The 16243-nt window shown below is 41.7% G+C and overlaps 1 protein-coding gene across 1 annotated transcript; it reads left to right on the forward strand.

The window, feature by feature from the left end:
* The first annotated feature begins 3190 nt into the window (after positions 1–3190).
* Positions 3191–6079, forward strand: LOC144894235 (uncharacterized). The gene is made up of 3 exons (XM_078786470.1): positions 3191–3256; positions 4915–5137; positions 5478–6079. Exons 1-3 carry the CDS (start codon positions 3191–3193, stop codon positions 5567–5569), a joined length of 381 nt encoding a protein of 126 aa, XP_078642596.1. The 3' UTR covers positions 5570–6079.
* The last annotated feature ends 10164 nt before the right edge of the window (positions 6080–16243 follow it).

Raw genomic sequence — 16243 nt, forward strand, 5'->3', positions numbered from 1 at the left:
AGGGCAAGGTACACGCTGGCCCATCCAGTGTAGCGCGCGTGCGGCCCCGGACCTCGAAGGGCATTAAACGTTCATTAAACATTAAACGTTCATTAAATATTAAACGTTCATTAAAGGATTACGAAAAGAAAAACTTTACGAAATTACGTTCACACCGTCACGTCAAACACTACCGTGAACACATACATCGTCACAATGGACGTTATGCGAACGTGAATGTTATGCGGAGTCCAAACCTGAAATTGGGAAAACTAAATAGCCTATTTTACTCCTGGAGATCCCAGGATTACCCACACAAAATATCGTTTCGATCGGTTGAGCCGTTTTTGCGGTACCTTCGAACAGACGGACAGACATTTGGTGAATTATAGTAATGGTAAATTAATTTGCAAATGGTCACTGGCTTTGACACCAATACTAATTTTTATTACGGATCATTGGCATAAAAAAGCTACGTACATATAAAAACAAACAATTTGAAATAGAGTACATCGCACCCATTAGGGCATTTCAAATGCATGAGATGTGGCAATAAATGCGACTGGTCGCTCCCAGCTTGCCGGCTCGATGACAGAGGACGCCATTTGCATTTTTGCCGCCATCATCCCGACCCCTTTGAGAATCCCGTTTGGGCAACGGGCAACTTGCTCGTGTTTCTTTGTAATGCGCCAACTCTTGTTAAGAATTGGAAATTCAAGAGATCGTGATTTTGTCAATTGTGACTGTATTGAGGGCTATCGTGAAGGTGAGGCTGTTGTGGTTTTGTGAATGGTATGATGCATTTGATGGTGCTTAAGCTTGCAGTAGTATTAGTAGCAGATCCCTGTATTGTTTTTGTTTGCAAATGTGTGACGTTCGAGGGTTACTCGTTCTAGCAGGTGCTCGGGCTGAACATTTTTCATATTATTGTTCTTATCCTATATTTTTCCTCCTGGGATTAGCTTAGTCGGTGAGCAGTGCAGATAAAGATAGTGCAAAGATCAACGTCTCTTTTTGTGGGGAGAATATAGTCTAATTTGATTTACTTTTTCATATTTCATATGTGAAGGAGCAATCAAGACCAATTAATGAATCTCCAACAACAATCAAGTGCAAAAGGCACTGCAGGGATATACTGTGCCTTCAGAAAGTTTTCATACCCGTTGACTTTTTTTACATTGTGTTGTGTTGCAGCCTGAATTTTAATTGAATCAAAATGAGATTTTTTTTTCCACTGAGCTACACATAATACCCCGTAATATCACAATGGAATTCTTTTTTTTAATAGAAATTCCTACAAATTAGTTAAAATCAAAAGCTGAAATGTCTTGAGTCAATAAGTATTCAATTAAGTCAATAAGTATAAAATAGGTATTCAATAGCTATGACATTCCAACAAATTGAGCTCAGGTCCATCCAATTTCCTTTGACCATTCTTGAATATCAATATCATCCTCTACAACTTGATTGGAGTCCACCTGTGACCAATTCAATTGATTGGACATGTTTTAGAAAGAAACACACCTTTCTGTATAAGGTCTCACAGTTGACAGTGCATGCCAGAGCAGAAACTCTACAATGAAGTCCAGGAACTGTTCGTAGAACTCAGAAAAATAATTGTGAGGAGGCAAAGATCTGGGGAATGGTATAAAACAATTTCTAGAGTGTTGTAAGTTCCCAAGAACACAGTGAGCTCCATCATTAGGAAATGGAAATATTATGGAACTATCCAGACTCTTCCTAGAGCTGGCCGTCTGACCAACAACAACAACAACAACAACAGGCATTTTAAGGTCATTTTCCCTGCAAGAGCGGGGGTTAGCCTTGTGGTCCCCATGACAATCTTCTCCATTTTGCCCTATTTTCTGCATCTCCCCTTGTTAACCCCCTTGCCTGCATTTCTTCTTCGACCATCTTTAGCCAAGTCTTTCTCAGTCTTCCCCGTCCTCTACTTCCTTCTACATTCATTTCCATCACTCTTCTCAACCAGTCACTTTCATCCTTCCTCAACACATGACCAACCCATCTCAACCTGTTCCTCTTCACAGCATCAATCACAGGCTCTATTCCCATCATCTTTCGCAATTCATCAATTGTCTTCCTCTCTCTCAACGATACTCCACACATCCATCGAACCATTCGCATTTCCACCCTTTCCAACCTTCGTTGCTGCTCTACGTTCATTACCCATGTCTCGCTCCCATAAATCATGACACTTCTCACACATGCAGCATACACCTTTCCCTTCAGCTTCAACGACACTCCCCTCCTCGTCAGCACGCCACTCAGTTCCCGAAACTTCTTCCATGCACATCTCACTCCAGCAACCGTTGTTGAGTCTGGTCCACCTTCTCCATTCAGCATGTCTCCAAGGTAGCAAAATGTTTTCACAACTTCCAGCTTCACGCCGTCTCCAAGATCCAACTCAACATTTCCTCCATCTGCAACTCCCTCTGTGCACCCCTTACACTTGAATGTAGCTGCCACACTGGTTTATGACCCTCTCAAACCACTACATTTTTGATGAACCCACTCAGCGCACATTGTACATTGAATGGAATTCACTCCGACACCCTTCCTGCACACAGCCCACGGCCACTTCCCAGTTCTTTCCACCTCACCACATGCTTTACCACTTGCCATCACCTTCGTTTTTCCGATATTCACCTTCAGACCTTTTGTCTCCATACATTCCTTCCACTTGTTCATCTTTTCCTTCTGTCCATCCATACTTTCTGCAATCAACACCAGATCATCTGCATACAACAACTCCCACGGTAAACTCTCCTTTACGTTCCGAGCTAGCACCTCCATCACAGCTACAAATAGTAGTGGACTTAGTACCGGCCCCTGATGCACTCCCACCTTCACCTCAAACTCACCACTGTTCCCGTCCTTCGTCCTTACAGCTGTGCGCGCTCTTTTGTACATTGCCATCACTACTCTGATCAACCATTCCTGCACTCCTAACTTCCTCAATGCCCATGTTCCTCAATGCCCACTTCACGTGGACCCCTATCAAATGCTTTCTCCAGATATCATCTGACCGTCTGACCAAACTAAGCAAAAGGGCAAGGACCTTTTTCAGGGAGGTGACCAAGAACCCAATGACACACTGACTAAACTATATAGTTCCTTGGCTGAGATGGGAGAACCTTCCAGAAGAACTACAGTCTCTTCAGAACTTCACAAATCTAAGCTTTATGGAAGAATGGCCACACAGAAGCCACTAATGAGAAAAAAGACACATGACAGCACGTCTGGAGTTTGCAAAAAGGCACGTGAAAGACTGAGAGCATGAGGCAAAAGATTTTTCTGTCTTCTACCGACTCCTCTCTGACCTAGCTCCCCCAGCTCTGTCTGTGCTATGTCCCCAAAATATTCCTGCAGGACGCACAAGATCTGCCAGCAACCCTCTTCTTGTGAAACTGCCAAAATCAAGCCTCTCTGCTCACCTTCACTCTTTTATTCCTCTTTGTTCCCACCTCTGAAACAAACTCCCTCACTCTCTTCAATCCCACTCCTCCCTCCAGGTCTTTAAAGCAGCTGAACAGCATCCACAATCTCTTATCTTCCCCCATCCAAAACCTTGATCTTTTCTACCCTCGTTAATACACCTCAAATCCACCTCTTTCAATCTCCGACTTCATTCCTGAAATTCCTAGTAGCGTCAATTTGTTTTATACCGTGAACCCCTTCCCCCTCGAGTCCCTGTATAAAGAGAGTTGCGCCATGCGCTGACCCGAGATTTCTGGTCACGTGATTTCGTGGCGCCATTTTGTGTCTAACTTCACCGTGCGTGAACGTCAGCTTGGTACGGGAATGTTGTTTATTGCCAAACAAAATGACTGGTTGTTCTGCTTTTGGTTGTTCAAACCAATCTGGGAAATATAAGATGTATAGATTTCCAAGTGATAAAGTCAGAAGACAAATTTGGGAAGCGAAAGTCAGACGAAAGAGCTGGAAAGCGATCGACTCCTCGAGACTCTGCCAGGTAGGCCCACGCCGCTTGATGATTGATGTTCAAAAGCAATTCTATCTGCTCGGTTTTTTTTGGGTTGTCTGTCCGTTGAAAACCCTTTTAAAGGGAAGTGATTTGTGTTTGTTTATAATCTTCAAGGAGCTGACCAAAAATGCATTTCCGTGGGAAGAACCCTGCTCAATTTTTTTCGGGTAGTCCTAGCGGACCGCATATTGTCATTGATTGATGAAATGTCCCGGTGCAGTGACATTGCCTGGTCTGCGGTTGGGTAGTCTGCGAGCAATGTCACTGTACTTTTTCAGAGGGAATTAATTTTGATTTTATAGGGGTGGGAAACCCATGGTCCGTTTTGTTTTCAGTTGTCTGTCCGTCCATTCAAAACTTATTCCGAGGCAAGTTATTTTTTTGGTTTAAAATCTTTAGCCTAATCAGCAATCATAAAAGCAATTTTAGGGGGGGACCTGCTCAATTTTTTTGCGGGTTGTGCAGCCATCCATACGTCCTAAATTTGACGAGTTATTGTTTGCTTTGTACAGTGCTCATGCGTCTTGTGGCATATTTGCTCAAATATTTCCCACCCCGGGATTTATGGCCAAATTGTAGTGATGGAAGATTTTGCACATTGGACAATCCCTATATATTTAACCTGGTGACAGCTATCGTTCCCAAAACATACAATATTTCTAGGTGATTAATGCAGTAAAACAGGTGTATTTGTGTACCCACATTTAAAACTGGCTCAACTTTCAAAAGCTGTTATCCCTGTTTGATATCAATATACATGTGGTCGATAGAGCTAGCGATTTGTCTGGCCATCTTCCGGAAGATTGTCCATGTGATTTTCTGTTGTGGAAGTACTAGTACATGACAGCTCATTAAAATTAAACTGTGTTGTGTTAGAATAAAAATTTCAATAAATAAATACATCAAGGACACTCATTGTATGATTGCAGGAACATTTCGATGTGAATCAGTTTGAGAGGGGGCGAGCTGATGACAAAAAGAGGTCGAAGTGCTCTGCAGTTCCAACAATATTTAGCTACCGGAAACCCGTGAAGCTGCGCAACTCCCCCAAGAAGCGTGGACCGTCCAGAACTGAGAGACTACATCTACCAAACTTGTCCGACCACACCTACTCCACTCATGAACGTATTGACTCCTCAAATGAATCTCAATGTAAGAATTGTTTTATTTATTACAAAATCATGGCAGGACATGTTCAATCAATGACATATTTTAAACGATTACAAAATGACAGGCATGTGCTTGTCTATATTTGTATAGCTCTTTGAACTATAATTGTACGTTCAGATTATGATGACTATCTTCCTGTTGCCATTTTCTTTTTACATTATTCTAAATATTTTGCAAAATTAAATTGTAAAAAAATTGTGTTATATTTAACGTTAAGTATAAAATTATCTTTCCCGATTACAACATTTATCTACAGAATACTGAGCAATTGTACATACCAATTTTCCAGTTGGCCATTAATTGTATATGTGCTCTTTTGTAGCTGAGAGTGAACCTATGGACACTGATACACAAGAGGGCCAAGATACTAGTGATTCTATTGAAGAACGGCTGCTGATTGGAGGAGAAAAATAAAAAACTGAACGATCAATTGAGGAATCCATTGCCAGCTATGAAACATATTAATCGATCAGGCAATATCCATCAGAGTTCTGGGCAAGGGTGTAGTCATAAATGAACGTTTCAATCTTACTAGATGCCGATGACGTTTTCCTTATGTCAGAGACAGAAGCTGACTTGCAGCTTGTTAAATCATTACAATGGAAATTGAATATAAATGTCGATAAAACTAAAGTTGTACACTATAGAAATATGGCAATACCACGTACAGAATTTGTTTTAAGTGTGTTAGACTATATGTCGGCTGGAAGTCCTACACCGGAATTGCTCTCGGCACCCTTTAAAAAATATTGGATATGCCCACACTCCTTTCTAAAAGTTATTAAATTTCAGAGAACGACAGCATTGGTTTGTCTTACTTATAATGTTAGCTCTTATATGCAGTGTTGGCTTGTAATATGCATTGCCATACCACTTTTAATATCACCACACAGCTCTTTTTCACGGCAATAGCTGAGTTTTTGACAAAACAAATATCATCTGTATGTAATAATAAGACAAAATATGTGTAGTAAATTTTTTTTTAGCAGGTTTAGAATATATCACCCCATATCGCGAATGTACATGTATATCTAATCTGACACACTTAGACACAAAATGGCGAATTTGAGTTGACACAACTCTCTATATACAGGGACTCTACTTCTCCCCATCCCCCAGCCATCTCCCTTCCACAGATCTCCCGATGCCCCTGTTCTCTACTGTTGTGCTTGTGTGTTTCCCTCTCTATCCCCATCTTGTCTCCCCATCCCTTTATTATGTTTTTTGTGTCCGTTTATGTTTTTTTGTGTTTTATGTGCTAATGTGTGTTTAATGTGCTAGCTCTTACATGAGCCTCGATCATGTATACAAAAAAAAAAATTATATGGTCTGATGAGATGAAATTCGAACTCTTTGGAACTGAATGCAAAGCGCTATGTCAGGTGGAAACCGAGCACACCTCATCACCCGTCTAACACCATCTCTACCATGAAGCATGGTGGTGGCAGCATCATGCTCTGGGAATGCTTTACAGTGGCAGAGACTGGGAAAGACATGTAAGGAAAGAGGGAACAATAAATGGAGCCAAATACAGGCAAATCCTTGAGGAGAACCGGCTAAATAGTGCAAAATATCCTTGACGGTGGCGAAGATTTATGTTCCAACAGGATAATGACCCCAAGTATACAGCCAAAGCGACACTGGAATGGCTTCAGAACAAAAACATCAAAGTCAGTGAATGGCCCAGACAAAGCCCAGATTTGAAGCCCATTGAGAATATGTGGAAAGACTTGAAGATTGCTGTTCACTGACGCTCCCCATCCAACTTGACAGAGCTTGAGCAAATCTGCAAGAAAGAATGGGAGAAACTCCCCAAATCCAGATGTGCAAAACTGACACAGACATACCCAAGATGGCTCGAAGCTGTAATCGCTGTTAAAGTGGTTTCTACGAAATATTGACTTCGAGGGTTCAATGCCTTTGTAAATTTAATATTTCTGTATTTCAATTTGAATAAATCTGTAAAAAATTTGAAAAACATGTTTTCACTTTGTCAATATGGGGCATTTTACTTTTATTTATATTACTTTACTTTATTCCATGCACTTTATATTTAAAATATCATTACTTATATGTTTGTCAATATGAAAAGTATCGGGAGTGAAGGGGGGAATTACAGTCACGTGAAAAAGTAAGTACACCCCATGTAAAGTTTTGAATTTTTCAACATATTTCAACACACAGCTATTTGATCTTCAGTTCAACAATATTGATAGATAAAGGTGATATAATATAACAAATATCAGGAAACATTTACATTTTGTAGTCCATTGTATAATTTAAATAAACATAAATGCAAATTTTGCATGTGGAAAAAGTAAGTACACCCCTGGTAGGCCATGGGGCATACCATTAAAATCCACTTTTTCGTGCAACAGGAATGGGGATTACTTGATTTATTCATGAAAATCAGCAAAATATTCGTTCCATTCGATATAATAATGTCCCCAATAAATATACCTGCACATTAAAATACAAATAAAGAAAGAATTTCGATAAAAAAATCAGGTTTAAAATTCGCGGACAAGGTTGTTCACGTGATAAATTCAGCGAATGAGCGCTCCAGATACGTCAGGTGCCGTAATTGGCCAATCACGCAGCTCATACTAAGCTCCGTTCGGTAGCTGACAAACCAAGATGGCGACGCCCATTGCTTCGGCAGTGACAGGAAAACCTGTTCAATTTTCGTTCAATATAAAACTGTATAATATAAAACAATATAAAAATGTAAGTTCAATATAAAACACTGTATAATACAGTGGCAACTCCGTAACACAAACTCTGTTAACACGAAATTCATGATAACACGGAAGTGTTTTTTTTTTTCATTCCAAACTTATTTTCTACATTATAATATAACCTGATAATTCCTTTAAACATGAACTAAATCATAAGATCCAAACAACTTCATGTTAAAGAGTTGCCACTATATATTACCTTTAAAACACATTTTGTCAACTTGAAATAATACTACATGAGAAATCATATTTTATCTGAAATATATTTTATTGTAGGCATTAGCGGCAATAACATTTTCACTGAAAGTACGTTTTATTTCATGCATTACAATTTACAAGGTACTTTTCGTTAATTGAATGACATTGCTCATATCAACCCAATACTGATAAACCACATCTTATCTGGGTGTTAATACTGTTATTTGACTTATCTTTTTACAAACCATTCATGGACACTCTTTGGAAATAGAGTTATGGGAAAGAAATGTAAACTTAACTGTTAGAACTAAGTAAAACAAATGGAAGTTTCATTTCATAGATAAGTCGTAAATAATGAAATGTCAAATGCATCAAAAATATGATATCAAGTACAATCATATAGAAACGAAGCTTAAACGTGTGGGTTAATATCATAAGAATAAATTAAGAATAAATTAATTTTAAACATGTCAACCACACAACATCAATGACAATCAGTGAAAAAATCACTGATCATACAGGATCGAACCTGGGAACCTCCGCTTTACTAGTAAGATGCTCTAACCTGAAGTTGAAGTTGAACTGAAATATACGATCAGATGGAGAAGAACGGATGATTTTAAATCAATACGCTTCTCAGATGAGAGGATGTTAGAGGAACGGGACTAGAACTGAAGACCTATTGATTTAAAATCATCCGTTCTTCTCCATCTGATCGTATAGCTCAGTTGGTTAGGGCGTCGCACTAGTAAAGCGCAGGTTCCCAGGTTCGAATCCTGGATGATCAGTGATTTTTTCACTGATTGTCATCTATGTGTGGTTGACATGTTTAAAATTAATTTATTCTTAAGTACAAATCACCCCCCCCCACCCCCTTCCCATGCCTCCCCCCCCAAAGTCCTCTCCCTCCCACAGTTCTCTCGATGTCTCCATGTCTCTCGGTCCCTGCTCTCAAATGTTGTGTTTGTGTCCTTCCCCCTCTCTCCCCATCTTGTCTACCGCTCCCGATGTTATTTGTTTTGTGTGTCTGTTTGTCTTTCTGTGTGATTAATGTTCGCTCTTTCACGAGCCTCGATCTTGTATACAAAAAAAAAAAAAAAAAATGAAAGTCCTGTGTTCATGATTTCGACCTTATACCTGTGAATATAGTTAATAGTACAAATTTCTCAAACTTGAAAGCTGTAAATTGAACAATGATGTAAATTATAATGTAATGGATATCATAAACAAATTTGATTGTCTCAATTATTTATGTCTGTCTGCCTTATCCTGGCATGTATACATTATGTATTGAACATGGAAACGAAGCAAAAGTAACAGTACTCTTAAACACTGTTAATCATGCAAGCACTTTCCATGACATGCGTAATGTATACATGTTGTACTGTTTTAAATAAATAAGTTGAAAATGAATCTTCTAAAAAGTAAAAGGAGTCAGCCGTCAACTGCCACTCATTGCCATTCTTCAAATCAAAGAAGATGAACTGATCATAGAAGGTAGAAGTGAGAAGTTAATTTTAAAAAAGTAAAATAAAAATGATTTATTTGCGGCACAACATGTGTTTCAGCTGCGGCGGACCATATTTTCAGATTGGATTCATTTTCAACTTATCGCTATGACTATCTAGATACAAAAATATCATGTTTATTGGTGTATTTTAGTGAAAAGGAGGTCTAGAAACAATATCACAATCAATTTTTTTCATTTTACTCCTCAAACTATCCAGAAATAAAAGAAAATGCAGTAACGTATAGTTGATGAATATATATTTACTTGCATTTTCATCAAGTGCGCGTTAAAAATTAATGAGCACCCCTGGTGTCTGGGGACATGGTGTTTCTTGTTCAGGAGCACATCCCCAACCCATCTATAGCAATTTTAAGTAATCCCCTGCGTTGTTGCACGAAATTGTCAAATTGACCACATTTTAGCCCTATGCCCCATGGCCTATGGCCCTAATAGGTGGTATTGCCCCCTTTGGCAGAAACAACCTCAAGTAGGCATTTCTTATAACTGTCTACCAGTCTCTGACATCGACTGGGAGAAATTTTTGCCCACTCCTCCATGCTGAATTCATTCAGCTGTGCGATGTTTGAGGGGTTTCTTGCATGCACAGCTCATTTCAAATCCCCCCACAACATCTCGATGGGATTTAGATCTGGGCTTTTACTTGGCCATTCCAGAACCCTCCATTTCTTTCTTTTCAGCCATTCCTTGGTGGATTTACTGGTATGTTTAGGGTCATTGTCCTGTTGCAAGGTCCACCTTCGGTTGAGCTTCAACTTTCCGACATATGGCCTCACATTATCCTCAAGCACCCTCTGGTACAATGAAGAATTCATAGTGGATTCTATGATGGTGAGCTGCCCAGGCCCTGATGCAGCAAAGCTGCCCCAAACCATAATATTTCCATCACCATGCTTTACAGTTGGTATCCGGTTCTTGTGGTCAAATTATGTCTTTGGTTTTCGCCAAACATGTCTTCTGGTACTGTGGCCAAATAGATCTACCTTTGACTCATCTGGCGAGAGCACATTGTTCCAGAAGTGCTGGTCTTTGCCTCGGTGTTCATTGGCAAACTTTAGTCTTGCCCTGATGTTCTTTCTGGACAGCAAAGGTTTCCTCCTGGCACACCTCCAATGTAGATCAAATTTGTGCAGCCTCTTTCTAATGGTAGACTCGTGCACTTTGACATCAACAGTGGCAAGAGCTACCTGTAGGTCCCGTGATGACATTCTGGGGTTCTTAGAGACTTCTTTCAGCATCTTGCGGTCTGCTCTCGGCTGAACTTGCTGGGGCGGCCTGGCCTGAACAAGTTGGCAGTTGTTTGGAATCTTCTCAACTTGTAGATGATCTTCCGGACAGTTGAGTGATTGATTTCAAATTGTTTGGAGATCGTTTTAAATCCCTTCCCAGACTCGTAGGCATCTATAACCTTCTTTTTGAAGGCCTCAGAGAGCTCTTTTGATCTAGGCATGGTGATGCCGCACACTTCAACAACAAAGAGCAAACCAAACTAAATGTCTGAGGTTTAAATAAGACAGGTTCCTCCAAGATCGTCTCTAACAATGTTCTCATTATTTGCACCTGATCTCGTGCACCTGATTCTAATTTTAGGTATTTGAAGTAGTGAAAAATGTAGGGGTGTACTTACTTTTTCCACATTCAAAATTTGCATTTATGTTTATTTAAATTATACAATGGACTACAAAATGTAAATGTTTCATGATATTTGTTATATTATATCACCTTTATCTATCAATATTGTTGAAATGAAGATCAAATAGCTGTATGTTGAAATATGTTGAAAAAGTCAAAACTTTACATGGGGTTACTTTTTCACGTGACTGTATATAATTAATAATTATAAGCGCATAGCGCGAGGCCAGTACAACATGAGATCCAGTGCCATTATGCTGGCCCCGGCGAATTTAGAATTCGGAGCAGTTTATGGTTTATGGCCTTCTGGGAGAATTATTTTGGGCGATTTGGATGGGGAGATGGGGTCAACTTTATTTTTTGTACTGTACAGTCCAAAAAATATTGAAGTGGGCAATAAAGGAATCGGAACAGCAGTCAAATGACCAAAATAGGAACAGCAGTCAAATAACCAAAATATCAAATTAATTGAAGAAGTGGTGAGAACAACAGCTGTGCTTCACAAGCAACATTCCAAGTTGCTGCCATTTTTCCAAGATGGAAAAATCCAATTAAACATCAGAATTCCTCCAGATATTTTGCACACTGAAAATAATGTCTGAAAATGTAAAATTTAAAGCAAAAACCATCACGATGGAAGGCCTGTCGTAATATGCTCTCCCATCAGGAGCAGTGCTACATGGTACACATTTATATATAAAATTTACATCGACCCTCTCTAAGGAACCACCGGGGAGGGGGACATACCAAGTAGCTCCACCCTTTGGCTTACAAGTTATGATGGACCCTTAGTACCCTTGGCAGGTTTCGTTGAGATAGCATAACTAACGTCCAAATGCATCGACCAAAGACAGACACCAAATTGTGTAATTTTGTATGATTATGACGATGATAGTTGACAAATGCGCCATGGAGCCGTACATGATGAGGAGTGGTTGTGGCTGAGTATAATTTATTACGTTTGTGGCCATGCGGCATTCAGGTAAACAATGTTACCAAAAAGCATAGAATCTATTAACATTCCACTCACTAACTAATTAATCGTTCATTCAAGCTTTTTATGCCTCTGCCGACGAAGTCACAGGAGGCATTTTTTTTTCAGGTTGTCCGTCCGTCCGTGATAGGTTTTCGTTACCGTGATAAGTTGAGAACGGCTGAAGGGATCTTAGTCCAACTTGGTGCAGGTATGTATAATGAGGTAAAGATGAACTGATTAGATTTTGGGGTCACGAGGTCAAAGGCCAAAGGTCAGAGGTCATGTAATTAAAAAAATACTGTTACCCCGATAACTTGTGAACCAGTGATGGGATTCTGACTAAATTCGGTACACTTATGTATAATGATCTAAAGATGAACTGATTAGATTTTGGGATCAAAGGTCAAAGGTCAAATCTGTAATAGGTCTATAAGTTGAGAACGGCTGAAGTGATCAAATTCAAACTTGGTTCAGGTATGTATAATATTGCAAAGATTAAGTGATTAGATTTTGGGGGTCAAAGGTCAAATCGGTAATAGGTCTATAACTTGAGAATGGCTGAAGTGTTCTAATTCAAACTTTGTACAGATTTGTATAATGTTGTATAGATTAAGTGATTCGATTCTGGGGTGATAGGTCGAAGGTCAAAGGTCAAAGTCTGTGATAGGTCTTTAACTTGAGAATGGCTAAAGTGATCCAATTCAAATTTGGTATGGGTATGTATAATGATGTAAACATGAACTGATGAAATTTTGGGATAAATACTGTTAAGTCAGGTGGGGGTAGCATATGTAGAGCCAGATAGATCTGTGTTGGTAACGTGCTTCATCTGTCGCGGTAAGGAATCTGACTTGTAATAAGTTTCATGTATAGGCGTTTTGACGGGTAAGGAGTATACTTGTGAACCTACCAGGAGGTTCGTGTGTTTAATAGAGTTAGGGATTAAAGAGTAGCGCCCCTGTGTGTCGTCACCTGGTTAGCCAAACCATTGCCCCTTTTGGCACCGCAACCACTGAGACACCATAGATAGGACCCTTAGTGCAACACTAAATCCCTTCCCTGACATGACTTTGGAAGACGGGCACGCAAAGAAACCAGGCCGGGACACCGCCGATAATGGCCGCCGCCACCTACACCTCCGGCAGGCCTATCCACCTCGAATAGCACGCGCTATGACCACGGAGAAGGGAGCGAGGTTGGGAGGCGCGGTGGGCATGGGCCTGAGCGAAGCTGGGAGGTTCGGTGGAAGGGACTGATTGGTTGGCAGCGTGCCAAGGCTGACGTCACCGGCCAGCAGATATTAGTGAGTGTTGAGATGCAGTTGGTTCGAGAAGCGAGTTGGAAGGACAGAGAGAGACTTGGCAGTGAGAGAGTTGCCCGAGTTGAGGAGCGCGGAAGTTTTCCCAGCCAGAGCAGTTGGCAAGTGGTTCGGACAGAGATCCCGGCCCTAGCAGTTGCGAGCAGTTGACCAGCTCGGTTCGGAGTTCACGGTTTGGGTTGGCAGTCCCGGTGAGATCCGAGTTGGCTTGTCGACCGTGCACGAGGGTCGGCCTCGTGGTGCTCAGTGCTTGGTGCTCGGTGCTTTGGAGCTTGGAGCGAGGCGTGCCGCTGGTCGTAAGGAGCCACGTGTGGGCAACGGAGATTGAAGACGATGGACAGATAAGACCGAGTTGCGCGTTCACAATATTGCACGACGAGACATTTATTTTGGTACTCCTTTCCCTCGTTTGTGTTTGAGATCTGTCATGTGGGGACATCCCGATTAGGATATTCATTACCGGCGCATGCTTTTCCTGTCCTTGCCTTTTTACTTTAATAAACCCTTATATTATTTTCTGTACATATACCTGAATGCAGTTTTCCGTGTGGTTGATTTTAACAGGTTAGGCTGCAGGGGTGTCGTGCTCCCCTCCATCCCGCGCACTTTGGTGTAGCTGTTGGTTTTTGGAATCCGCCATTGAGTTTTCGCCTCGGGGGCTAAGGCCTTCGCGAATGGCATCCGTGACTGCCTGAGCCTGATATTAATCAAAGGCGGCCATGCGACATTTGGTGTCAGGCAGTAGGGATTCGAACCTCGCGGACAATTTTTTTTGTCCGGAGGTAGCGAGTCGACGCCGGCTGGGTGAAAAATCCCGCCCAGCATTTGGAACCGAAATTTGTATAGTATCGAGGCGGAGAAATTTGTATAGTCGATTGGACATACGAAGCGCGATATCGAGTCTTCAACAAATTTAAATTTTGTTTTGGAATTAAAATAAATACATGCGCGGGAAACGACCTTCCTCAAAGCGGATGTCGAGGTCGGTGAAATGGAGGTGCGTAGCGAGGCTTCTGGCAGTTTAGGGAGTGAGCCGGAAATAGGGGAATTGGAGGTTAGTCTTGGAACCTCCCCCGTCCCGAGCACCAACTTATCCCCCTCCCCTACCGGGGAGCCGGGAGCAATTGGAATGGCCCCGAAAACCGACCAGATGTTGGAGCAATTGCTTAGGGCAATGAATGCTGAGTAAAAAAATTGATGGATTGGAAAACAAAATGGTTGCCCAAAAGGACGATATGAAGGCTCAGGGTGAGCAGTTGGATGGAAAAATGGAGTCTCAGGGGAATGAATGCAGGGAAGGAATGAAGGGAATGAGTGATCGATTGAAGGAATGGGAAATAAAATTGATGGGTTGAAGGGGGAATTGAATGCCCAGAGTGATAAAATTGAAGGATTAAAGGATGAGATGGAGGAGCAAATGGATGGATTAAAGAAGGGATTGAAAGAACAAACTGAAGGGATGAAAAATAAAATGGTTAGATTTGAGGGGAAAATGGAGGTGATGAATGAACAAATGAATGAACAAGGGAAGGAAATGAAGGAAAGGCATTGAACAATTGGAATGAAAAATTGGGGAAATGGCACAGCAGCTGGGGGAACGAATAGATGGCATAATAGGGAGAGTGCAAAACCAAATTACGGACAGACTGGGGGAATTTGAGGTTAAAGTAGAAACTAAAATGGGGGAGATGGAAAAATCCATGGGGGTGGAAATTGAATTGAAACGGGAAGAATTAGTGTTGTAAGTAGAGGAGGGCGTGACCCAGGCTGTCCGAATGGGGGAAAAGTTGGAGGTTCGGATTGGTGCCACAAATGCCCGAATTGATAAACAAATGGAGACCTGGAAGGCTATCCGGACTGGGTGGATGCCAGAATGCGACAACAGAGTGAGGAATGGGGACTGCTCAAACAACAGGGGGACGAATTGGCCGAAGAGGTAAAAGGGTTGGAAGCCCGCATAACAGAGCAGGAGCGGGGGTTAATTGAAAAAGGCCTGTGGGGGCCGCATTTGGATAATGAAGGGGTGAATGATATGATGCAGGAGCGACTGGAGAACTGGGACAATACCATCAGAGTGGAGGTTGTTCGGGCCCAAGAGAGTCTAAGAGAAGAGGTGAGTCGGTCCGTGAAACATCTTCAGGATCAGATTAAGGTGACCCGGGAGACCCTCACCACAAGCCACATTTGGACACCAGAGGCTCCGAAATTGCAAAACCAGTTGGGGGGGCGTTTTGGCCCCAGGCTGGATTTGGACAGAGAGGAATCGGGGAATAGAGTCTCTGGAAAAACAATCCCCTCGTACATTTTGATGGATCAGGGAGCCTCGAGGCTTTCCTGACACAATTTGAGTGCGTGTCTCAGCTCAATGGTTGGGGAGAGCGGAGGCGCATGGGGAATCTGGTGGCGACACTGCGGCGGGCAGCCGCAGATGTGTTAAACGTTGTCCCAGAGGGAATATTGACCAGCAAGGCCATCTGTGAGGCCTTGAATCAAAGGTACGGGACAGGTGCAAGGTGCGACCTGGTCAGGGCACAGCTGCTGCATCGCTGGCAAAAGCCTAATGAGACATTGCAGGAGCTGGCCCAGGATATATACCAATCTGTGAGGATAGCATACAGAGACCTACCAGCTCATGCGTGGGACAAGCTGGCGATAGCGAAATTTATGGCTGCTCTTCCTGATCCCGAGGTCCAGATGT

This window comes from Myxine glutinosa, chromosome 1 (assembly GCF_964187855.1).
Source record: "Myxine glutinosa chromosome 1, kmMyxGlut1.1, whole genome shotgun sequence".
Taxonomy (NCBI): Eukaryota; Metazoa; Chordata; class Myxini; order Myxiniformes; family Myxinidae; genus Myxine; species Myxine glutinosa.